Source organism: Panthera onca, chromosome B4 (assembly GCF_046562875.1).
Source record: "Panthera onca isolate mPanOnc1 chromosome B4, mPanOnc1 haplotype 2, whole genome shotgun sequence".
Lineage (NCBI taxonomy): Eukaryota > Metazoa > Chordata > Mammalia > Carnivora > Felidae > Panthera > Panthera onca.
The window spans coordinates 21183172-21209753 of NC_138345.1; the positions used below are offsets into that span (position 1 = coordinate 21183172).

At 40.4% G+C, this 26582-nt stretch overlaps 1 protein-coding gene across 14 annotated transcripts in view; it reads left to right on the forward strand.

Annotated features, from left to right (window-relative positions):
* ARMC3 (armadillo repeat containing 3) overlaps positions 1–26582 on the forward strand; it is a 106030-nt gene that overhangs the window by 22007 nt on the left and 57441 nt on the right. For 13 of the 14 annotated variants that reach the window (XM_078450351.2, XM_078450343.2, XM_078450349.2 and 10 more), the window contains 5 exons: positions 8429–8554; positions 14554–14622; positions 15099–15274; positions 19651–19845; positions 22491–22674. In XM_078450351.2, coding sequence (XP_078306477.2) covers positions 8429–8554; positions 14554–14622; positions 15099–15274; positions 19651–19845; positions 22491–22674 — 750 coding nt within the window. The remainder of the gene's footprint in view (positions 1–8428; positions 8555–14553; positions 14623–15098; positions 15275–19650; positions 19846–22490; positions 22675–26582) is intronic. The other variant, XM_078450353.2, reaches the window with a different exon arrangement.

Here is a 26582-nt window from a genome sequence, read left to right on the forward strand (position 1 = left end):
CTCTGGGCTGATGGCTCGGAGCCTGGAGCCTGTTTCCGATTCTGTGTCTCCCTCTCTCTCTGCCCCTCCCCCGTTCATGCTCTGTCTCTCTCTGTCCCAAAAATAAATAAAAAACGTTGAAAAAAAAAAAAATTACCAGGCATGAAAAGAAGCAAGAAAATTCGACCCATAATGAGGATCTAAATCATCAGTAAATCAAAACTGACACAATGTATGTGTAACCGGAGCCTTTGAAAAAAATGTGAGAGGGACAGAAAAAGAATGAGAATAAATAATAGTTCCCAATTCCTCTAATTTAATGAAAACTCTAACCTTCTAGATCCAAGAAGCTCATAAAAGCCCAAGCACAATGAATATGAAGAAAATGATATACTAAGGTCTAACAAAACAAAATTGCTTAAAAAGAGTAATAAAGAGAAAATCTTAAAAGCAGTCAGAGGGAAAAACACATTACATTCAGAGAAACAAAAATAAGGATGACAATGGATTTATCATCCGAACTATGCAAGCAAGAAGTCAGTGGAGAGACATCTTTAACTAAAGCTGAAAAAATAAAGAAAGAAAAAGAAAGACTAAATAAAAAGAAAGAAAAAAAAAAAAAACTTTAAACCTAGAATTCTATTCCCAGCAAAAATACCTTTGAAAAACATAAGTGAAATAAAGTCTTTTTCAGACATTCAAGAGCCAAAGTAGTTTATTGCAAGCAGAACCACACTACTAATTATGGTAAAGTAGGTCCTTCAGGAAGATGACACCAGATGGAAATGTGGATCTACACACTATAATAACAATAAAGGTAGAACACTAGAAATTTAGCATATAAAGTTTTTCCTTATTATTTAAGTCACTTAAAAATCAAATTGGTTATTGAAAAAAAATTTAATGAAACATTTAATAAAATGTTTATTTTAATTTTGAGAGAGAGAGAGAAAGACAGTGAGAGAGCGAGAGAGAGAGAGAGAGAGAGAGAGAAACAGAGCAGGAATAGGGGAGGGGCAGAGAGAGAGAGAGAGAGAGAGAAGGAAACACAGAATCCAAAGCAGGTTCCGGGTTCCAAGCTGTCAGCACAGAGCCTGACGTGGGGCTCAAACTCACGAAAACCTTGAGATCATGACCTGAGCTGAAGTCGGATGCTTAACCGCCTGAGCCACCCAGGAGCCCCTCAAATTGGTTATTTCAAACAAAAATAATAATCATATACTGTGCAGCATGACACATTTGTATAAATAAGGTATATGACAACAACAGAACCAAGGGAGAAAAGGGAAAAATGGAAGTATACTATTATAAGGTTCATCTACCGTATGTCAAGTGGGATATCACCACTTGAAAGTAGACTGTGATAAGGATGTATACTACAGACCCCAATACAACACAAGTAACAAAATAAAGGGTGATATCAAATAAGCCAACAAAGGAAACGAAACGGAATCATAACAATAATCTTCAATTCATAAAAAGAAGGCAGAAACGAAGAGGAGTAAAACAAAGAATGAGACACAAAAAACAAATAGATGGTAGACTTAAACCTTAAACAGATGACCGAACTAAATGTGAATGTCTGAGCACCTCAGTCAACAGCGTGAGAGTGTGACATTGGATAAAAAGCAAGATCAGACTACATGCTGCCTTCAAGAAATGCACTTAGAATATAATGACACAGATAACGATAGTAAGAGGATGAAAAAAAAAAGGTATCTGGGACGTGAGGGTGATCTGGCTGCGACATCTGTCACCCCATCGATCGCCACGGTTGATTCGGCTGATCTGGCTGGCTAGGCGGGTGTCCCCTTCCTGCCTCACCGCTCCACGTGCGTCCCCTCCTGAAGCTGTGAGCTCGGTCGAAGAGGACGACCTTCCCCTATAGAAGAGGACCGTTCTTTGGTCGAGGGTATATGATTAGCTGTGTTCCCCTCCTGGAACCTGTAAACAAGCTCTCAAGGTCCATTTGTAGGAGAACGTAGGGTAGTCAAGCTTCCAAGACTCCAGACACATCCAAATGAGGCACTGCACGTGGCAGTCGGCCTTTCTAAAAAAAAAAAAAAATATCCTATGTTAGCACTAATCAAAAGAAAGCTGGAGTGGCTGTATTAATTATCAGAAAAATAAACAGCAAAAAGAGTATCAGATAAAAAAACCTCATTTTATAATAATAAGGAAAGAGTCAATTAATCAAGAAGCTATGAAAAAAACCTGAGCAGTTATGTCGTTAATGTCATACCTTCTAAATACATGAATTTAGAAATGCAGGGAGAAATAAACATCCACAAGTATAGCTGAGGATTTTGATAACCTCTTAATAAATGAAAGAACAAGTGGATAGAAAATATGTAAGGATATAAAAGATTTGCAGAGCAATATAAATGAATTTAACCTAATGGATATTTATAGAATACTCCAAGCAGAATGTACATTCTTTTCAAATGCACAGAGGAACATTTATGAAAGTAGGCAATATTCTGAGCTATAATACAAGCCTTAATAAATTTCTTTTTAAGCCTGAATGAATTTAAAAGGATTCCAATCATATAAAATATATGTCAGACCACAACAGAATTAAATTAAAAATCAATTACACAAAGGACTCTGGACAATCCTTAAATAGTTAGAAAGTAAACTGCACACTTCTAAATAATCTGTGATTGAAAGAATTCAAAAGGAAAATCCAAATTGAAAATGAAAACACAACATATACAAATTTGTGGGATGCTACTAGAAGAGTATTTAGAGAGAAATTTATTGTACTAAATGCCAGCCAGAAAATAAGGTCTTGGGGCATCTGGGTGGTTCAGTCAGTTAAGCACCCAACTCTTGATACTGGCTCAGGTTGTGAACATGCAGTCATGAGACCGAGCCTCGTATTTGGCTTCATGCTGACCATGGAGCCTGCTTGAGATTCTCTCTCTCCCTCTCTCTCTCTGCCTCTCCTCCTCTCTCAAATAAATAAATAAACATTAAAAAAAAGAAAGAAAATAAAGTCTCAAATCAATGACTTCAACTTCCACTTTAAGAAACTAGAAAAAGAAAAGCAAATTAAACCCAATTATTAGTAATAAGGATGTATGAGCAGAAATCAATGAAATAGAAAACAGAATAATGGACAAAAGTAATGAAACGAAAAGCTGGTTTTTTGAGAAGATCAATAATAATGAAACAGAGTCTTAAATGCAGAGAACAAACTGGTACTTGTCAGAGGGGAGGTGGGTAGAGAGATGAGTAAAATAGGTAAAGGGGATTAAGAGGTATGAACTTTCTATTATAAAATCAACAAGTGGAATATATGTGTGTGTGTGTGTGTGTGTGTGTATGACTCTTGAGCCAGGTTACTAAAAAGAGAGAAGGCAAATTATGAATACAGGAATGAAAGAGGGGACATCACTCTGGATCCTACAGATATTAAAAGGATAATATTAACATTATGAACAACTTAATGCCAATAAGTTCTACAACTTAGATGAAGTAGGCAAATTTATTTTAAGACATAAACTCCCATAGCTCACTAAAGAAGATATAGATAGCCTGAATATCCCTATATCTATTACAGAAATTAAAATTTGTAGTTCAAAACTGTGTCACAAAAAAAGTTCCAGGTCCAAATATTTTCGCTCTGAATTCTACCAAATACTTAAAGAAGAGGTACTACCAGTTATATATAAACTCTTGCAGAAAATTGAGAAAGATGGAATAATCCCCTATTCATTCTGGGAAGTCACTATTACCCTGATACCCCAAACAGACAAAGTCATTATAGGAAAATAAATCTGCAGGTTAATATACCTCATAGATATAGATATAGATATAGATATAGGTATAGGTATAGATATAGATAAAGATCATGACCAACGAGATTTATTCCCAAATTGCAAGGTTGCTTTAACATTTGAAAATCAATCAAGGTATTTTACTATGTGTGGTAGGCAGAATAATAACTCCCCTAATCCCTGGAAGTTGTGAATATGTTATGTTACATGGCAAAGGCGAAATAAGGTTGTAGATATATTTAAGGTTGCTAATCAGCTGATCTTGAGAAGAGGAAAATATCTTGGATTATCCAGGTGGGGCCTACATAATTACAAGGGTCCTTATAGGTGGCAGAAGGAGACAAGAGAGTCAGAGTCAGAGGAAAAGATGTGACAGTAGAAGCAGAGATCAGAGTGATGTGATTGCTGGCTTTAAAAATAGAAGATGCTCATTAGCCAAGGAATGTTCATGGGAAGAAATGAGAATGGGTTCTTGCCTAATACTTCAAAAAGGAACATAATCCTGTCCGCATCTCAAATTTAGCTCACTTGGCCAACTACATACTCCTGACTTCCAGACCATAGATAATATATTTGTGTTTTAAGCCACTAAGTTTTTGGTAATTTGTTATAGCAGCATTAGGATATGAATAGACTATATTTAAAACAAGAAAAACCATATAATGATCTGAATAAATGCAAAGAATTATCTTTATAAAGTCCACTGTCTCCTCCTGATAAAATATCTCAGCAAAGTAGGAGTAGTTACAGACTTCCTCTATGGCCAACTAACACTTAATAGTGAAAGGCTGAATGCTTTCCCCCTAAGATCAGGAACAAGAGAAACATGTCTGCTCTTGGCTGTATGGGAAGTTCTAATTAATGCAATCAGGTAAGAAAAAGAAACAAAAGGCATCCAGATTGGAAAAGATGAAGCAAAACTATATTTGATTTATAGACTATGATATCATCTTTTATATAGAAAAGTCTATTGAATCTACAAAAAAGCTACTAGAAATAATACATTAGCAAAGTTCCAATTGGAAGTTTAGCAAAGTTCCAATTCCAGGCTTCCAATTGGAAATCAACATGAAATTTAACACTATTTACAATAGCACCAAAAAGTATGAGATCACAGGATGAATCTGACAAAAGGTGGGAAAAAATCTGTACACTGAAAACTATAAAATATTTCTGGAAGAAATTAAAGAAGTTCTAAATGAATGGAAAGAGATACTGTATTAATGGCGTGAAAGATGTCAATTGTTAAGATGTCATTTTTCCCCAAATTGATCTATGTATTTAATGCAATTCCTACCAAAATCTGAGCAATTTTTTTGTAGAAATTGACAAGCTAATTCTAAAATTCATATGGAAATGCAAAGCTTCTAGTAAAAGTCAAAACAATCTTTTCAAAACAATTTTTTTGTGTTATTTTTATTTGAGAGAGAGAGAGAGCACGAGCAGGGGAGGGACAGAGAGACAGAATCTGAAGCAGGCTTCAGCCCAGAGCCTGATGCAGAGCTCAGATTCACAAGCAGTGAGATCATGACCTGAGCTGAGGTCAGATGCTTAGCCAACTGAACCACCCAGACACCCTGAAAGTGAAAACAATCTTGAAAAAGTAGCAACCTTGAGAACATACTCTTCCTGATTTAAGACTATTATAAAGCTACAGTAAGTAAGATAGCGTTATTGGCACAAAGATAAACAAATAGATCAAAGAAGCAGAATAAAGAAGCCATACATGGGCCCACATATATATGGACAATTTTTCTACCAAGGTACAAAAGCAATACAGTAGAAAAAGTCAGTCTTTTTAGCAAATGGTTTTAGAATGAGATATCCACATAAAACTTAAAACTATAAAACTTCTAGAACACATAGGAGAAAACCTTTCTGACCTTGGGTTAGCCAAAAATTTCTTCGGTATGACACTAAAACATAATCCATACAAGGACAGTTGACCGGATGTTATCAAATTTACCCTGAACCCACACACCTAACCAAAAAAAGATACACAGATGGCAAGTAAGTGTGTGAAAAGGTGTCGTATGTCAACCAGGAAGTTAAAGCAAGAGTGAAATATCCCCACACACCTATTAGAAGAACGGCTAAAATTCTAAACAGCATGAATCCATGGCAGCGTGAAGTGCTGGTGAAGATGTGGAACAACAGGAACTTTCATTTATTGCTGGTGGAAATCCAAAATAGTACAGGCACTTGGGAAGACCGTTTGGTAGTTTCTCGGAAAGCTAAACATAATCTTACGCATTTCTCAGAACCCATAGAGTTGTACCACACACTCAGTGAACTGTAATGTACATTGTCAACTCTAGTTAATAGCAACGTATCAATATCGGTTCATCAATGGTAACAAATGTGCCACACGAATGCATGATGTTAATAATTAGGGAAGTGGGGGAGGGAAGAGAGATGGAGAGTATGCGAACTCTGTATGTTTCGTTCATTTTTTTTTTATAAACCTAAAACTGCTCAAAAAAAGGTCTAGTAATTTTCTTTTTAAAGATAGGCTATAGATCGCTAGAAAATCTTTGTCAATCATATATCTGATAAAGGACTTGCGTCCAGACCTCTCAAAACTCAGTAATAAAGTAAACCAAGTTTAAACATACGTATGAGCCAGAGATTTGAATAGCCACGTGGTTAAAGGGCCATATGGATGGCAAAAAAGTGCCTTTGGCTCAACATCATTGGTCATGAGGGAAATACAAATTAAAACCATGAATGAGATACTATTTCACAGCCACCGGGATGACTCTAATCAGAAAGATCGACAGAACTAGTGGCGAGGATATGGAGAAACCGGAACCCTCGTACATTGCTTATGAGGACGTAAAATGGTACCATCACCTTGGAAAACAGTTTGGTAGTTTCTGAAAAAGCTAAATGTACATCTACCAGATGATGCAGCCAAAGTGTGGTATATCCATATGATGGTGTAGTACTCAGCAATAAAAATGATGAACTATGATACGTGCTACAACATGGATTCATCTCAAAATCATCAGACTGAGCAAAACCAGACAATAACAAATTCATACTCTATGATTATCTAGAGTTCTGGGAAATGCCAAATAATGTATAGTAACAGGAGGAAGAGGTCACATAGCGTCAAGAGGAAATTTGGGGGCTGTTAGATTTGTTTTTTTTTTCCTTAATGGTGCTGTTTGGTTTCATGGGTGTTAAACATGGGTCAAGATTTATCAGATTGTTCTCTTTAAGTTTGTACAGTCTATTGTATGTCAATGATGCCTCATAAACACTGTCAAAAAAGAATAAAAATAGAGGTAAAGATTACACAAGCTATTAATTTTGCAAATCCTCTTTTGCTGGTCATAAAATTATAATACACAGCATTGTTTATAAACTGAGAAGAAATGTATCTTGATGAAGAAATAATTCAAGTTATGTAATAAAATTCTCAGAACAAAAATTTAAAGACAAACTTAATTTTTATGACAATATGACATATAAAATATCTTTTTTATTTAAGCATAAGCATCTTAAAATTTATATTAAAGATTCATTTGACAAAATGTTTTCATCTAAGAAATTAAGTTTTAGAATTTCCTTAAGATGCAAATATTGGAAGATTTGAAAGAGAAGTTTGTGATAGTCAACAATGCATATTTCAACATGTTCTTAGCAGGCGACAAATCTGACCATTTAGAGACAGGGCAATTTCATTAGGAAGATATAGTCTGTGTGTTATCAGAATATGGACCTATAACTTAAAATATAAAATACTCTAATTTTATGAGAAAACTGAGGCAAGACAAGTGAAAGGGACTTGTTATATCTCAAATTAATTTTGAAAGCGAGATCTATGTTTTCGTAGCCCTGAAATTAAAAAGCTGAAATTACTCAGGACCTAAACGTTGTTCCTGACTTTGTAGAACGATATCCCACTCATCAAGATATAGCTAAATTGCTTCTATAGTTCAGCAAGACTCTGGCATTACGTGGCCTTCTGGGGTTTCTTGCCACAGCTAAGGAGTCCCCAGTTACCCTGGCGGCTCCCCTCTGTGCGTGAACCTTCATGCTTGCTGCAGACACATCTTGGATGACAAAATAGGTGCTGTAACCCCAGTGGGTGAAAAACGAGCTCCCTGAACTCACCCCACCATCCCACTTTGACTTGAAGTGGGGTCCGTGTATGTTAATGAAGTCTCGTGATTAATTACGCCAGTACATGACTGGCGCTATGCTAGGCGCTGAGGATACGAGAGAATAGAACAGAAAGGGTATCTGTCCTCGTGGAAAATTAAGTTCTAGTGGGACAGGCAAACGAGGCAAGGAGATGGCTAAGTGGTATGAAGAAAATAGACTAGGGAAGAGGAAGAAAGGCTTGGACGTAGTGGTAACATTAGATAGGGTGGTCAGGGGAGACCCTCTGAGCAGGTGCAGTATGAACTGAGAACTGAATGACAAGAGGAAGCCAGCTCTTGAAATAAGCATCAGGAGGAAGGAAAGCAGCAAATGTCGAGGATCCCTGCGCTCTAAAGTTTATTCCGAGATATATGCGGAAATAAAGTGTATGTATATGCGGAAGCAAAGAGGAATGTGAAAGGCAAACAGCAAATAAGAAATTAAAATGGCACGAGGGAGAGTTTTGATGAGACTGATGATATCCATGCATGATTTGATTTTACCTGTGATATCAGGTGAAGAAAACAAAGCTACCCTCCTTGAACTTGGAGCTGTGGAACCTTTAACCAAGCTGCTCACCCACGAAGACAAAATTGTAAGAAGAAATGCTACCATGATATTTGGAATCCTGGCTTCTAATAGTAAGTATCAACTCTCAGAAATAATCTCATAACCTCATGTAATGCATTATCCTTTTTTAAAATTTAACTTTAAGGGGTTTGTTTTTAATTTTATTTGAACTGACTTTGATGTTAACGAAAAGTTAAATAAATATAATACAACAGATTATGATTTCATATTTTAAGAACATATTTTTCTTCTTGATTTTACTGTTTATTTTTGAGGTGGGGGAGGGGCAGAGAGAGTGGAAGACAGATGATCGGAAGCAGGCTTTTCACTGACAGCACAGAGCCTGTTGCAGGGCTTGAACTCACGAACCGAAAGATCATGAGCTGAGCCAAAGTCAGATGCTTAACAGACTGAGCCACCCAGGAGCCCCGAGATATTTTTAAAATATAAAAACACATGCAAATATATCCATGTAAAACTCTCAGAGTTGGTGACGTGGTAGGTTTGAGTCTAACAAGTTGAAGGGCACTCATTGTCTCTTAAAATAGCTCTTTTCTGGAGTTAGCGTGACGTAATTTGTCCGCCCATATGTAAGCTACACTTCGTATGTATTTCATAGTGAAAGTAACCCAGGACGAAGAGGTTTGATACATTTATTTTTTTGAAACTGCAAAATGTATTTTGCCAAAAATAATTTTAGACATGTATTTATTTCTTAAATCAGACCTATGGCTTGAATATTTTCATATGTTTAATGTGGTGAAATGATAGTATTCGTTAAAATATGCTATCATGTCTGTTAGAATACTGCTTTGACGAAAACTCTGCCAATAAAGGCAGTCCCTGATTAATGAACAGGATGCCTGTGTCACTTGAAAGTCATTTTCATGTTATAATGGTAGGTTTCTGAGTTAGAGTTAGCCACTAAAGGCCTTGTGACTTTATAATAAAACATGACATTCTTGGTGAAGACTGAATGAACTCTAAACCGAAACCCAGGCAGTTAGGAATAAACATAACTGTCTGTCTCATGGCATGCGGCTAAAGTTATCATACTTCCCCCCCCCCCCCACCAGTCTCAGCAAAAGCACAAGCTCAGTTTCCTCCCTCAACTTCCTGACTCCCCCCCCCCCCTCACTTTCCTGAACCCTTGGTGAGACAGGACGGGAGAGGAAGGGGGGCTCCTTATTCCATGCTGTCCAGCAGGGACGGTGGCATTAATGTCACAGACAGGAAGTTGGGAAGTGACAGGGAAGGAGAGTTTTAGGTGACATCTGTGCCCTTACAGCCAACGCTGCCAAGACTGCGTGAACACTGCCTGCAGTTCTGGGGGGCTGATGGGGCCCCGCTGGGGCTGTTAGTGGAAGGGGATCTGGAGGCAAGTACGGGAGCTCTAATGGCGGCTGTTCTGGAAGGCAGGGGCTCTGGGGGTATTTCTGGCTGCAGGATGAGGACAGTCGTGGGGGAGTGGATGCTCTACCAACCCAGATTTTGGTAACATTAGTCAACACCCACACAGCATTTGCAATGTGCCAGGCCCTGTCCAACATGCTATTTGTACGTTCAGTCATTTAATGAGGTCGGTGCTACGGTCATTCCCTTTATATGTGCGGCAACTGAGGTACAGAGAAGTTAAACAAGGTAGTAATCATTTGTATCGTGGGGCCTTCAGGAATTTGTCTCAGGGGCTGTCTGTGTACTAATTCTGCCATGTTGAATGAGCCACCTTGAAAGTATTCATAATCAAAAAAGGGAACATGAAAATTTTTCTTATGTTTTATTCCGTTTACACGCCACGGGATTTGAGAAGCGGGGGTGCTTTGTAATACCTCTTATGCAACTCCTCGTTTTAAAAATAGAAAAGAGCTCTGAAAGGATTAGGTTCCTTGTGCATTCATGTGGGTGGTTAATAGAAGAAATCAGATCAGAGCTAGAATTAGAACTCTACTCTCTGGCTTTAGTGGACTTGTATTCATCAACTATTCTCCGATCCGTAACATGAGTGCACATGCTAACTCAGGTTCTCCTACTACATGATTCTGGGGGAGAATGCGTGTCCTTTGGAAAGGAAAGTTATAATTTTCTGCTGAGACTTCTGCCTTCTAACTTAGTGTCTAGGTTTCTCTGACTTTTTTTTCCTATTTACTTTTGTTCTTGATTTCTCGTATTCATTTTATTTAGAATTTGCACCTTCCAGTACACGAGGAGCTTATAATCTGTGAAGCCCTCCAAATTGGTTTGCCACATTTTCCCGAGCAGGGTTTGTATGTTGCATTTCACGAGTTTCCAAAAGAGTCTGTGACCCTAAAATATTGAGAATGACCGTTGCATTTGAGTGCTCAATGTGATGGCTCTCAGACCTGTTGAGCCACCCTCTGGGAGCCGGCTGGCTGGGCTGCGACCAGTGCTGGGGTGCAATCTGCTACCACGAAGCGTAACACTGGAAAGAGTTTTGCTGTCTTGGCGGTTTCCAGTGAGCCCGTGGGTCTTAGATATGATGAATGAACCCTCCCGCCCCCTGACCAAGAGCTTTCTTTTGATTCCACGAATTGGGTAAAAAAAAAAAAAAAAAAAAAAAATCAAGGCATTTATGGGAATTGATTCATTTTCTACATGAACGATCTGATGACACGATAACCTGCTTGGCGTCCTCAATGGCTCGTGTTCCTGCTTTGTCAGTACAGCCAATACATGAATAGCTTTTGCTTCACTGTCCATCCATGTCCAAGGCGACTAAGCTAGTCGTTCACTCTAAATGAAAAGGCCTGGGGCACCTGGGTGGCTCAGTTGGTTAAGCATCTGACTTCGGCTCGGGTCATGATCTCACAGTCCGTGAGTTCGAGTTCGAGCCCCGCCTCCGGCTCTGTGCTGACAGCTCAGAGCCTGGAGCCTCCTTCGGATGCTGTGTCTCCCTCTCTCTGCCCCTCCCCCACTCACACTCTGTCTCTCAAAAATGAATAAACGTTAAAGAAATTTTTTTAAATGAAAAGGCATGTTTCCAGACTAATTTGTAAACAAACGCACCTCTGGTGCCGCATGGTTAAATCGTCTTTAGACTGTCTTAAAATAACCGCTTTTTCTTTAGAGATTTGTATATTCACATGCCTTTCACGTACTCAATGCTTTCACTATGTTCATAGTGGATGAACCAGTACGATGTTCCAACAGAATGCCTGGTGCTAAAAGGATTGCTGTGAGAGCAAACACATTCTTGATTTTTCTTCTTTGTCTTTTTTCTAAAGTGATTGAGTTATGAGCCTATGCTAATCCTGTGTCGTTCAAGACAAGCATTTAAATTACTGTGTTAAACCTTTTAATCAAAATGGAGTTGCTGTCTCTTACACACACACACACCCCCCCCCGGTTTGTATTTGGTTTGATGAGGCCGTATAACAGAGGCTCATTTAATGAAGTCAGCTAAAGAGAGAGTTCATTGCCATCCTTGAAGCCCAGATTTTACATTACTTATGGCGATCTGTAGAGCTTGCCATCTTAAGAAAAGGTTGATGTAAAAGAGTATATAAGGTCAAAAATAAATTGGATGGTTCATATCAGGCAACCAGAAAGTATAAATAAGAATGCAGTTACAACAGATTGCACGGGATGTCTGGGTGGCTCAGTCGGTTAAGCCTCTGACTTCAGCTCAGGTCACGATCTTGCCGTTTGTGTGTTTGAGCCCCATGTCGGGCTCTGTGCTGACACCTCAGAGCCTGGAGCCGGCTTCAGATTCCGTGTCTCCCTCTGTCTCTGCCCCTCCCCTGCTTGCTCTCTCTCGCTCTCAAAACTAAGTAAAAACATTAAAAAAATGTTTTTAAAAAAAACCCAGATTGCATGAAGTTACTCCAGGAAGTGAAGGTGTTGGCAGTTCTGAACAACCTAAAATTGTATGTGTCCTAGAGTTTAGCTGGAACATATTTAAAGCAAATTTTCAAAAATGTATTTATTTATTTTGAGAGAGAGACAGCACAGGTGGGGGAGGAGCAGAGAGGAGCGACAGAATCCCAAGCAGGCTCCACGCCATCAGCGCAGAGCCCGATAGGGGGCTTGAACTCACAAACTGTGAAATCGTGACCTGAGCCGAGATCAAGAGTCAGACGCTTAGCCGACCGTGCCACCCAGGCACCCCCAGCTAGAACATATTTGCGTGGACCAACCACAATAGGTAGAGTTTCTATTCAGTTGCCCTATATGAGCGTGTTCTCTGTGGAGAAAGAAGGGGGCAGAGATCGATATTGTTCTTTCAAGTGATGAAAATAGGCACTTTTCCGTTATGTTTTGCTGACTTACCCTCAGGAAAAGAAAGATCCTTTAGGGACAATTTGGTGTCAAAAAGCAGAATAACAAACTGATCCGCTCTGCCACCGATTTATAGGCACTGCCACAGAATCTGAGCCCTCCGCTGAGCCAAGAGAAAAATGGTTTAGTGAAGAGCTCTACTGCATCTGTTACTGGACAGATTTGGCTAACTTCCTATCTAGAAGGGAATTTCGTGGCACGGGTTTCTGTGATGAAGACTTTTGAGTTGTTAGGGCAGAAGAACGTGAGGTGTCACATACGGGCCCAGCCAGGCGGCCTCGGCCTGCGGGATCATTTCCTTCCTGCAGGGAAACGAGAGAAGCAGAGGGCACATGGAGCATCGGTGTTCTTGACCTCATGGTCAGTGTTGCAGCAGAAACTTTGAAATATATGGAAGGTTCTTTTGGATACCAAATGGAGAATGAACTGGAGATCTAAAAGCCCAGAAATATTTTGCATCAAGCATGTAAAAATAGACGGGTGTGGCCTTCTCATTTGGAAATACAGACACTGGACTCCTCAGAGCAGGAATACCAAGAACACAAGTTTTCTAGAAGGTGCACCAGCACACTTGGAAAGATCTCAGTAGGATGCCTTCACTTGGTTAAATCCCTGTCAAGGTATACTTTTTTTTTTTTTTTTTTTTAATTTTAGAGAGAGAGAGCAAGAGAAAGCATGAGCCAGGGAGAGGGACAGGGAGAGAGGGAGAGAATCTCCCGGGGCTGGATAACTGGATTCCATGACCTAGGATCATGGATCCCATGACCCTAGGATCATGGCAGAAATCAAGAGTTGGACACTCACCCGACGAAACTACCCAGGTGCCCCCGTTTTTTGAACCAGTGTTGACTGTAAAATAATGCCCTCCACTTTTGGACGCTACCCTTTCCAGAAGCTCTACTATTCTTTTGTACTTCGAGCTTTTTCACATACATGTAAGCCAGCGATAAGTTTGCTGGCCCTCTTCCGCCATTTTGAACAGAAACAGAGCAAAAGGTGTCCAATAAAAGTCAAGGATACCCAGTGGTTAATGAAGAAAAATCCATCCAGAGACTCTCTGCCGTGAAGTGAAATTTTCCAAAATCCTAATGATGCTAATTTCGGCTTACAAAGATAACTGACCAAGAACCACTGCAAAAACTAAATGAGTACCTTATTTCTTATGCCTTATTTCTCAGAAAACACGGGTTAAGGATGACAGCAGAGCAGTAGGGGCGTGTCTGCCCAGCCTTAATTAGGCTCACGTGACTAGTACAGAAGTGAACTTTAAACAAATCAGTATACTTGTCTTTAATCATTTTTGGCATCTCTGATAATCAAATGGAACACAACCAAGATATAGTAATCGAAAAGGCTGAGGATAATTCTTACTTGCATTCTGCACAAGTTTTCTTAAAATCAAAATTTAAAAATACCCTTTCCAACAAAACAACACCAAAAGGAATTTCTACTATATGGTAAAGAGATGTCGGGCGCAGTAACTCGGCTTTACTGATTAGTGTTCTAGGTACACTTGGCACTTTTCTGGTTATCTTTTCTAGTGTTGTCGGAAGGTAGTATATTTCGGTGATCAAGGAGAGGGGCTAGAGTCCGTCTAGGGTCCGACAGACCTGACCATGCTACCTGGTCTCACCACTGACTTGCTGATTTGGAGCCTCAGTTTCTTTATTTGTAAAATTAGGTAACAATAACGCCTATCTCATAAGGGACTGTTTAAACAACCTCGCTGTTACTGATAATAATAAACATTAATGCGCTGTTTCTTCTTTTGCAGACGATGTTAAAAAATTGTTAAGGGAACTAGATGTCATGAATTCCGTCATCGGTCAGCTTGCTCCAGAAGGTAGTTTTGCATCCCGCATCTGTTTCAAAAACGGGACTGGTTTGTTTCTCGCATTTCATTAAACTACTCCTTGGAAATAGCCTACGTAATATCAACTGCGAATTGTCCTTCAGGTCTTTCAAGCCAAGAGGGGCTCTCGCCACAGTTAGGATTCGTGAAGCTTTGGTTTCCAAAACGTGTTTTAAATTTTTTTTTTTTCAACGTTTTTTATTTATTTTTGGGACAGAGCGAGACAGAGCATGAACGGGGGAGGGGCAGAGAGAGAGGGAGACACAGAATCGGAAGCAGGCTCCAGGCTCTGAGCCATCAGCCCAGAGCCCGACGCGGGGCTCGAACTCACGGACCGCGAGATCGTGACCTGAGCTGAAGTCAGACGCTTAGCCGACTGCGCCACCCAGGCGCCCCTCAAAACGTGTTTTGAAGTAGTGGTTGCGGAAGCCTTTCGCACACTTGTGTCGTTTGTCTTTGATGTGCAGAGGAAGTGGTGATTCATGAGTTCGCCAGTCTTTGCCTGGCGAACATGTCTGCGGAGTATACCAGCAAAGTGCAGATATTGGAGCACGGCGGGTTAGAGCCACTCGTCAGACTGCTGGCCAGCCCAGACCCTGACGTGAAGAAGAACTCAGTTGAGTGCATTTACAACTTGACCCAGGTGAGGGTGATTTCTAAAAGCGGGTTTTGACCAAAGCTATTTATAGAATTGATTTGCCCAATAAAAAAGGCTCAAAGGTGTTAGAAACTCCTCAGTTTTGATTCACTGTTTTTTGTTTTTTTGTTTTTTTTTGTTTTTTTTTTTTCTGGTACTATTTAGGAGTTATCGCTCGGGGGAAAAAAAAAGAATGGACGTTGAGTGTAGATACCTTTGAACTTTCACATTTTATAAGCAGTTGTGTCCCATGAAAGGGCATTTTCTTTTTTGTAATTCAGTTTTTCATTTTAATTCCAGTGCAGTCAACGTACAGTTTTATACTAGTTTCAAGGTATACAATTTAGTGATTGATCAATGATATACGTATTCCGGGCTCATCGCCGAAAGTGAACTCTTTAATCCCCATCCCCTAGTTCACCCACCCCCCACCCACCTCCCCTTTGGTAACCACCAGTTCTCTATAGTTAAGAATCTGTTTCTTGGCTTCTCTCTCTCTCTCTCTTTCTGTCTCTCTCTGTCTCTCTTTTTTGCCTTTGTTCATTTGTTTTGTTTCTTAAATTCTTAAATCGTACGGTATTTGTCTTTCTCGGACTGACTTATTTTGCTTAGCGTAATGCTCTAACTCCATCCGTGTTGTTGCATTATGGCAAGACTTCATTCTTTTTTTGACTGAATAATATCTCATTATTTATATCTCCATCAACAGGTGAATGGACTGCTTCAATAAGTTGGTTATTAGACATAATGCTGCAATAAACATAGGAATGCATGTATCCCTTTATAAATTGGGGTTTTTGAATATTTGGAGTAAATATCCAGGAGTGCAATTACTGCATCAGAGAGTAGTTCTGTTTTTTTAACTTTTTGAGGAACCTCCAGACTCCCTTCCACAGTGGCTGCACCAGTTTGCATTCCCACCAACAGGGCGCAAGTGTTCTTTTTTCTCCACATCTTTGCTGACACCTGTTGTTTCTTGTATTGTTGATTTTAGCCGTTCCGACAGGCGTGAGGTTATAGCTCATTGTAGTTTTGATTTGCACTTCTTTGATGGTGAGTGACGTTGAGCATCTTTTCATGTGTCTGTTGGCCATCTGGATGTCTTCTTTGGAGAAGTGTCTGTTCATACTTCTACCCATGTTTAATTGGATTATTTGTTTTTTGGGTGTTGAATTGTGTGAGTTCTTTATATACTGTATTTTGGATACTAACCCTTTACTGGATATGCCATTTGCAAATACCTTCCCCTATTCAGAAGGTTACCTTTCAGTTTTGTTGATTGTTTCCTTTGCTTGTATAAACTTTTTATTTTGATGTGGTCTCAATAGTTTATTTTTGCTTTTGTTTCCCTTGCCTCAGGAGCCATATCTGGAAAGGTGTTGCTATGGCCAGTGTCAGAGAAATAATTGCCTGTGCTCTATTCAGAGATTTTTATGGTTTCCTGTCTCACATTTAGGTCCTTAATCCATTTTGAGTTTATTTTTGTGTATGGTGTAAGAACGTGGCCCAGTTTCATTCTTTTGCATGTTACTGTCCAGTTTTCCCAACATCATTTATTGAAAAGACTCTCTCTCCCCTTGGATGTTTTTGCATCCTTTGCCAAAGATGAATTGACCATACAATTGTGGGTTTATTTCTGGGTTTTCTATGCTGTTCCATTGATCTGGGTGTCTACTTTTGTGTCAGTTACCATCCTATTCGATTACTACAGCTTTGTATATACGTTGAAGCCTGGAGTGGTGGTTCCTCCCATCTTGTTTTTCTTTTACAAGATTGCTTTGGCTATTTGGGGTCTTATGTGGTTCCATACAAATTTTAGGATTGTCTGTTCTAGAATGTTGTTGGCATTTTGATAAGGATTGCATTAAATGTAGAGATTGCTTTGGGTAGTATAGGCATTTTAACAGTATTTGTTCTTTCTAATACATGCGCATGGAATATCTTTCCATTTCTTTGTGTTGTCTTCAATTTCCTTCAATGTTTCATCGTTTTCAGAGTACAGGTCTATGAAAGGGCATTTTAGAAGTGTATGTAAATTTTCAAAGAATAGAATGGCTTGCAAATTAAGGCAGGATGAAAGTAGATAAATGTATTTCTTCTTGAAACGTGGAATCTAATACATTGAACGAGGTTTCACCCATGCAGATTTATTGACCTAACCTTGGTGATCTAAGCACATTGGATGCAATGCATGCCGTATTCAGTGTACCAAGATTTTTGGATTAGACTTATTTATTGGTGAAGACCCAATGAGTTGAGTATGCTGAACAGAGCTCATTGTCCATAATTGCAAGGTGCTTTGTCACCGAACTGTTTTTCCTTTGTTATGGAAAGAAACAGCCTGCCTTGGCCTCTTCTACCTGTGCTGTCCTGTGTCCCCACCCCTCCCGCAGCCCCTCAAGGCACCGCCCCCCCACAGCAGGTCAGCTTCCTGACACTTTGAACAGCCTTCTCTGTTTCTTTTGCTGCTCAGGTTCCTGAACAATTTGCCCACACATTTGATTAGCTTTGCTTAGATCAACTGAAAATACCAAAATGCCATTTGAAAGAGCTAGCAGTAGAATATAAAAGGAAGAGATAGTGAAGTGAAGGTAAAGGAGAGTTCACCGAGAGGTGGAGTATGGAGACAAATTATATAGAAAGAGAGACAAATGGGCTATGCCTGAAGGCGGCAAGAGCATTTCCGGCCTCAGAAGTCATTGCCCCAGGCTGGGCACTCACTGGCCTCTACTCTGGCTCCTCCCTGCTCCACTGTCCCCCTTCTCTTATCCCACAGGCCTAAATAACGCAGTCAGTGGGTTAGTATCTTTCATCCCAAGACTCCTCATAGCTCTTACTTCCCTATAATTTTTTAATCAAAGAGAAATGAAAAGACTTGCCTTCACTATTCTTCACAACAGAAGTACTGGTTAATAACAGCATGTTAATTTCCTCCGACCGCCTAACAAACTACCCCAGACACGTCGGCTTAAAACAACAGGAATTTCTCTCAGTGCTGGAGGCTGGAGGTCCGACCTTGAGGTGTCAGCAGGGCCCTGCCCCCACGGCCGCTCTGGGAAGCATCCTCCCGGCCTCTTCCTAGCTTCTGGTGGTGGCCGTCAATCCCTGGCGGTCATTGATGTACAGCTGCCATCATTGCAATCTCTCCCTCTGTTGTGCCTCCTCTTATTTATTAAAAAAAATTTTTTTTTAAATGTTTATTTCTTTTTGAGAGAGAGTGAGACAGAGAGTGAGCAGGGGAGGGGCAGAGAGAGAGGGAGACACAGAATCCGAAGCAGGCTGCAGGCTCTGAGCCCCAACGCGGGGCTTGAACTCACAAACTGAGATCATGACCTGAGCCAACGTCGGACACTCAACCAACTGAGCCACCAGGGCACCCCATGCTTCCTCTTCTTTTAAAGACCCCAGTCCTCTAAGGACACCATTAAGTACCCACCCTGCTCCACTATGACATTATCTTAACTAATAACATCTCTACTGGCCCTGTTTCTACATAAGGTCATGTTTTGAGATACCGAGGGTTAGGAGTTCAACATATATTTTGGGGGGACACAATTCAACCCACAGCAAACAACTTTCTACAGTTTTTATGCCTGTAGGAAGCATGCACTGAAGGATGGATAGAGAAAAGCTAAGCTGTTAATGGGACCTTTTCCACCTTAATACTATTTGACATTTATGATATTTTGATTTTAAGTGTCATGATTAGTAGTCAGAGTTTGGGCGCTTTTCATGACTTTTTGCTTGGTTTTCTCCACTGCTCACCCCAACTAGCCCTCTCCCCACCACTCACATACACAGAATTGCAGCCACACAGGGCAGAGCAACTCACCTAGACTCTAACAACCCCTTGATATTATAAACGTCTTGTATAAAGGTCATGTGTCTGAACTCAACCTGGTATAAATTTGCGTGCACAGGGCCTGCCAGCAGCACTGTGTGCATGTAAGCATTTCATAAATAATCCATTTGGATGAAGATAATAAGGAATTGATGGCATCATTTCATTTTATCAAATACTATTTGAAACAGGGTATAGAGTGTGAAAAGAATTTGATTATGCGCAGATTTACTGTAGTGCTGTTAGTAACAAAAGGACTTTGCTGGATAATAAAGAAACAATAGGTACTGCAAAAATCATAGATCACATCTACTTCCTGTTATTGACAATGTCTGCATAGTTAAAATGAATATTTAGGTGTTGTCGATGGAGAGTTTTTCTTACTTACTGTGTGAGTGACCTTGGAAGGGAATCTGGAATAAAAGATGGGAAATTTAAAACTTACAATGTCCTTTGTTAGACCATAGAGGTTCTCCATTCTTGTGACTGACTATATTTTGCTTTAAATTTTACTTATTTGATCATTTGTATCTCATGGCAGGATTTTCAGTGTCGAGCGGCACTTCAAGAACTAAATGCAATCCCCCCTATATTAGATCTCTTGAAGTCAGAATATCCAGTTATTCAGTTGTTGGCTCTCAAAACCTTAGGTATTATTACAAATGATAAGGAGGCACGAACAACGCTGAGAGACAATCAAGGAGTGGACCACCTTATTAAAATCCTAGAAACTAAGGTATTTGAAACTTTCATTCAACTTTCTATGAGGAAATGTATCTCTCCTACATGTTGCTATAAAATCCGAATGTAGAATGCTTTTTAAAATAAAATTTTATTATATTTAAGCATAGTGTTCAGTAAAATGGATTAATTAATTTGTTTATTGCTACATTGTTTATCAGCATGATTAAATCAGATTAATGATAGAGGCCATTATAAAAGACTTTTTTTGGGGCGCCTGGGTGGCTCGGTCGGTTAAGCGTCCGACTTCGGCTCAGGTCATGATCTCACAGTCCGTGAGTTTGAGCCCTGCATCAGGCTCTGTGCTGACCGCTCAGAGCCTGGAGCCTGTTTCAGATTCTGTGTCTCCCTCTCTCTCTGCCCCTCCCCTGTTCATGCTCTGTCTCTCTCTGTCTCAAAAATAAATAAACGTTAAAAAAAAATAAATAAATAAATAAAAAAAAGAAGCAGCCAAAATGTTAAAAAAAAAAAAAAGACTTTTTTTGAGGGGCACCTGGGTGGCTCATTGGATAAGTGTCTGACTTTTGGCTTCAGCTCAGGTCAGGATCTCACGGTTTGTGAGTTCAAGACCCGCATCGGGCTCCGTGCTGACAGTGCAGAGCCTGCTGGGGATTCTGTCTCCTTCTCTCTCTGCCCCTCCCCTACTTGCTCTCTAAATAAATTTAAATTTAAAAAATAAAATATTTTTATTCTTCTGGTTTAGAAATTTAAGATTTTTAAATTCTTGTTTAGGATCTTCTTCATGATTTCCTGAAATACCTAGAATTAGTCTTTTAGGCTTTATCAGCCATAGTTTTCTCTAGGATAAAGCAGGAAGGGTTATTTACTCCCCATTGGGGAGAATCATCTGCTTTACTTAGTCTACTGATTTATATAGTATGTTCATCTAGAGAAATACCTTCATGGAAACATCTAGAATAACGTTTAACCAAATATCTGGATACCGTGGCCTAGCCAAGTTAAAACATGAAAATTAATCATCACGAGTCAATTTGGCTTCCATACATATCTCCTTAAATCCTACTTAATCTCAAAATCAAGGCAATAGCAAGGTCCTTGCATGCCTAGCATGATGTAACTATCCTGTGTACAACCAGAATATACTAACCCTTTCCCCAGAAGAGGATGCAATGTCCTTGGGGGATATTTAGTCTTCTCCTTGATATCCTGTAACTTAAATACTATGAAGTAAAATTAAGAATAACTACTAACTTGTAAAGTCAATACATCTTATGTTGCCTGAGGGGATAAGAGAGGGGAAAAAATACCCACACTATTTCACAGACACACACACACACGCGCGCACGCACACACACTCATAGCAAAATAAGGAAGAAATACTCATGGCGGTTACAACCCTCTTGTCTACAAGTGGCCACATGGTGGTAGTTGGTATGGATAACTATCTTCCTCCACTACCCATTCCACATTTCCTTTTCCTTCAGCAAGCACTTCAACCGGATGTGGTTCTTCACCCGGTGGGGTGATCCGTATCTTCATACCTGAGGGTCTGGGCCATTCAGGAGGCCTGCTTGGATTAGGTTATTGTAGTTTTCTTTCAACCTTATTCATGGAGCATGGTAATACTAAGAGATACCCGAAGGACTTCCTGTATCCCAGATATACTCTTCTTCCTGTATTCCGGATACGCTCTGGTGTGGAGTAGCAGTCCAGTTTCCCCTTGGTAGTTGGGATCAGCCACCCTAGCAGCCCGGTAACTTCCTTCATTGCCTGCTTATGTGGAGGCATGGGGAGGCCGAAGTGGCTGGGGGAAGTTTTAACTTCTAGTCCAGTGGAATCATTGTCGTGCCTCTTGGCGGAAGCGTTCTCTCCTTTGGAACTAAGACCTCTAGGCCAACAGAGCATGAGTTCTGGGAGAGAGCAAGCAAAGATATGGCTAATGGGCCACTAGGGGGTAACAGTGCTACGACACCCGTTTCCACCCCCTGATTCCTCGACCCACCATCACTGGCTATGGGAGATCCAGCACCGTATATTGGCCACTGATTCAGAACGTGTATAAAGTGGAGAACCGTGCCCCGGCCCTGCCAGGTATCGCCACCCACTTCACTGGCACCGTAACTGTCTTCAAAAGGCCACTCTGTTGAGCCAGCTGCTTCGGGATGGTGGGATATGGGCATGGACCCACTGTCACCCTTGGTTTGCTGTGAAGAGAGCTCCCTGACCAGAAGCATTGCTGTGTTGGAGCCCATGATAGTGGAGGCAAGAAGTCACAGACTTACAACACTTCCCTCGACCGGCTGGAGATTTTAGGGAATATGCTTTCCTTCAGCTCCTGTCTGCTTTTTCAAAGAATATTTTCTTCGGATTTTAAAATGGTTGGCGGTACGAGGTTGTATGAGCAACTCCACTGGGCTACTATTGCTGCAAGCGTCTTTATTGTGAAAAAATGATCCTGTATCTGGGAAACGTTTTGGAGCAGGGGGAGCAAGAAGAGACGGGGCAAACTGTGAGGGAGAGTGATGTTATGATAACTCAACAGAACTGCTTCCTTGGGCATCTGTCACAGCAACGTTAACAAGGTTATGTTCTGACTGACCTTCGTCTTGTAGTAAAATTTGGGAAGTGTCAATTTCTTTCACTACAATTTTCTGAAGTTGTATTCGCTTTTATTATTAGGAATTGAATGACCTTCATATAGAAGCGCTTTCCGTGATAGCCAATTGCCTTGAAGATATGGATACTTTGGTGCTGATTCAGCAGACCGGGGGTCTTAAGAAGCTCCTGTCCTTTGCAGAAAATTCTACAATTCCTGATATTCAGAAGAATGCAGCAAAAGCAATTACTAAAGCAGCTTATGATCGTATGTCTCATTTTATATAAACTAAGCACACATGCTTCCTCTTGTATTCTTGGCTTTGATTAGTACTAACAAGCACTAGAGTATTTGTCTGCTTTTAATTAATTTTTAAAGTTTATTTCTTGTGAGAGAGAGGGAGAGCGTGTGCGTGCGTGCACGTGTGGGGGAGAGGCAGAGAGACAGGGAGAGAAAGAATCCCAAGGAGGCTCTGTGCCGACGCGGGGCTTGATCTCATGAACTATGAGATCATGACCTGAGCCGAAGTCAAGAGTGGGACGCCTAACCAACTGAGCCAACCGGGCACCCCAGTATTTGTCGGCTTTTAAATGAACGTTGGAGAATAGTGCTTACTATTTAAGGTCAAGATTCATCTCAATGCCAATTAGTAAAAGTAGAAATTGCTTTGTCAGGGACATAATTAACTCAATATGATTTAATTATGCATCTTTTTTTTAAAGCAATTCATTCCTAAGTTAAGCCTTTATTTCCCCCTTGATTCTGAAACTTTATAGAATCCATGCCTTGCTTGTGATCCTGAAAAACGTTGTTTCAATATACCCACGTTCGGAATGATATCTGTACAGTAATTTCAACTTCAGCTGGAGACAGGCAGTGATATAGCCATGTGATATGGCTGGGAAAAATAATATGCTCACACTGTATACATAATACAATTTTCATTTCAGTGGCAAGCTATGTTGGCATAAATCTGTAAAATATGAGAGATTAATTACATCACGAGCACTGAAGATGAAATTATAGTTTTAATTTATGTATATTTGGAGTATTTTATTTAATAAAAGATGTGATTTTATTTTCCTCCTTCCACATCACTCCTCTTCTAAATGATGACAGTTTTGACTAGTTTAAATGATTTGTTTCTAAACATAGACACCCACATCTGTACATATATATGCCTATGTGTATATTATGGGACCCACTTCCTTTTCAATCCATACTGAGTTCTTCAAGGCAGAGTTTCACAGCAGTAAGCCGAATGTCACCGTCCAGTACGGAGTTAATATAGAGGGGACTTGTGAGTTGCGTTATGAATGCCAAATCTAGACAGGTTGTAAAATCAAGGTTTTTAATGTTGGCAAAAGTTGCTTGGCTCGGTGTTCTATCAAATGGAACTTAGACCTTATTGTGCCTGGTCAGTTCTGTTTTCCAGCTATCCCAGGTCTTCTTAGCTGTCTGAGACCAAAAGAGAGGACGATGGCAAGAGACAGACGATATCAAAGCCAAAATTTTTGCGACTTCTCTTTTGTGTGGTTGGACCATTTAAAGCCGGTCACAGCCCCTCTTGGGATAGTGAGTTTCATGAATTTATGACCCATTGTGTGACGTAGCAGTGGGAAGAGCCCTGGGTGGAGAGTCCCTGGTGGTCTAGTTTTACCACTGGTCCCACTACCTGCAGTGTAATGACCTAAGTTGTAACTATGAATGAACCACAGCCTCTCTGGACCTATTTACTAATTCATTTACTAATTATTTATTGAGCCCCCCCCCCCCCCCACTTTGGGTCAATAAACCCAGAAGGGGCAAGGAAGCAGGTGATCACACTGTGCTTGATGGTGGAAGGACAGGATCACCTGGGAGGGCCACCTAAAGTCAGGTTGGATCAGATAGGTTTTCCCGACATAAGTAATTTACCAGCCACGACATAAAGTAAATAATAGAAATTGTCTGGGCAAAGAAGGTCCTGATGGGATGGGGAAGGATCACCAGTGCTCTAAGGAGAAGGAACAGGGTATAAAGGCCAGAGGAGGGACAAAGCATAGTAAATTCTAGAACTGAAAGTTTTCAGAACGGCTAGTGAATAGAATGCAGCAGAAAATTGAAAGTGATGGCTGTGGAAGTAATGAGGAGCCAGATGCTAATGCGCGATAGAAGCCAAGTAAGGACTTTGGACCTTATTTTGATGGCAACAAAGAGCCATTGAAGTGGCTTAGAAAGGTGAGGGACCATTGCAGATGCTCACTTTTAAAAGAAAGAGCTCTCTTGCTGCAAAGTGGGGGAGAGATTCGAAGTGTGCTGGACCGGACCCAGAAAGACCAGGAAGAGGACTGCTGTGGTCATCTAGGTGGAAGGTGAAAGTTTCCTGAAACAGACATTTGCAAGGAGAACCCCCATGACAGTGCTTGGCACATCGGGAGGGTCGGTCCATAAGTGTTCGATGAGTGACCACATGGGTTGGAGGAGGAAGAAGGTGATGTCAAGGACAAGACCAGGTTTCTGGCTAGGACAGCTGGGAGTAGAATGGTGCCATTCACAGAAATGGGGAACTCAAGAAGAGAAGCTGGTGTTGATTAAAGGAAAGGAAATGAGTTCTATTCTTTAAAAAAAAAAAATGGTAGCAAGATATACATAATGTTAAATTTAGCGTCTTAACCATTTTTAAGCTCAGCGGTATTAAGTACATTCACGCTGTTGGGCCGCCGTCTCCACCGTCCATCTCCCGAGCTCTTTTCGTCTTGCAGAACAGACAGCTTGTACCCATGAAGCAAGAACTCCCCACTTCTCCCCCCTGTGGTCCCCACCAACCACCACCCTTTCTGTTTCTGTGATTTTGACTATTCTAAGTACTGATACAAGTGGAACTGTAAAATACTAGTCCTTTGGTGACTGGCTTATTTCACTTGGCGTGACCCATCTCAGGTTCCTCCATGTCCCAGCATGCATCAGAGCTTCCTTCCCCTTTGGGGCGCCTGGGTGGCTCAGTCGGTTGTGCATTGGACTTCGGCTCAGGTCATGATCTCGTGGTTTGTGAGTCTCGAGCCCCGCGTTGGGCTCTGTGCTGACCGCTGGGAGCCTGGAACCCGCTTCGGATTCTGTGCCTCCCTCTCTCTCTCCCCCTCCCCTGCTTGTGCTCTGTCTCTCAAAAATGAATAAATGTAAAAAAAAAAAAAAAAATTCAAAAAAAAAAAAAAAGAACTTCCTTCCCTTTTAAGGCTACATAGTATTCTGTATGTATACATCACATTTTGTTGACCTGTTCATCTGTTAATGGACACTTGGGTTTCTTCTACTGTTTGGCTATTGTGAATGATGCCGCTATGAACATACATATACAAATAGCTTTTCAAGTCCCCGCTTTCCAGTTATTTCGGGTATATACTCATGACTGGAATTGCTGGATCATATGGTAATTCTGTGTTAAATATGTTGAGGAACTGCATACTGTTTTCCGCAGCAGCTGCACCCGTTGTACACGCCCGCCAACAGGGCACAAGCGTTCCAATTCTCCACCTTCTCACCCATACTTGCTGTTTTATTTAGTTAGTTAGTTAGTTAGTTAGTTAGTAGCCATACTCATTTGTGTGAAGTGGTGTCTCACTGTGTTTTAATTTGTATTTCTCTAATGATCAGTGACGTTGAGCTTTTTTTTTCCATGTGCTTATTTTCTTTGGAGAAAGGCCTATTTAAATCCTTTGCCCATTTTTTTTTTTTTAAACCAGGTTGTTATTGAGTTGTAGGAGTTCTTTCTATATTCAGGATATTAACTCCTTATCAGATGTATGGTTTGCAAACATGTTCTCCCATTCCGTGGGTTGCCTTTTCATACTATTGATTGTGTCCTTTGATGTACTGTTTTTAATTCTGGTGGAGTCCAATTTATCTCGTTTTTCTTTTGTTTCCTATGCCGTTGGTGTTATATCCAAAAAATCATTAACAAATCCAATGTCATGAAAAATTTCCCCTATGTGTTCTTGTAAGAATTTTATAGTTTTATCTCTTATGTTTAGGTCTTTGATCCATTTTTGAGTTGTTTTTGTGTACGGTGTGGTAGGGTCCAACTTCATTCTCTTGCGTGTGGAAATCCAGTTTTCCTAGCACCATTTGGTGAAATCCATTCTTTATTTGTAATACAAAGAAACTCAACCAGATAGTCTTTAAATCCCATCTGGCAC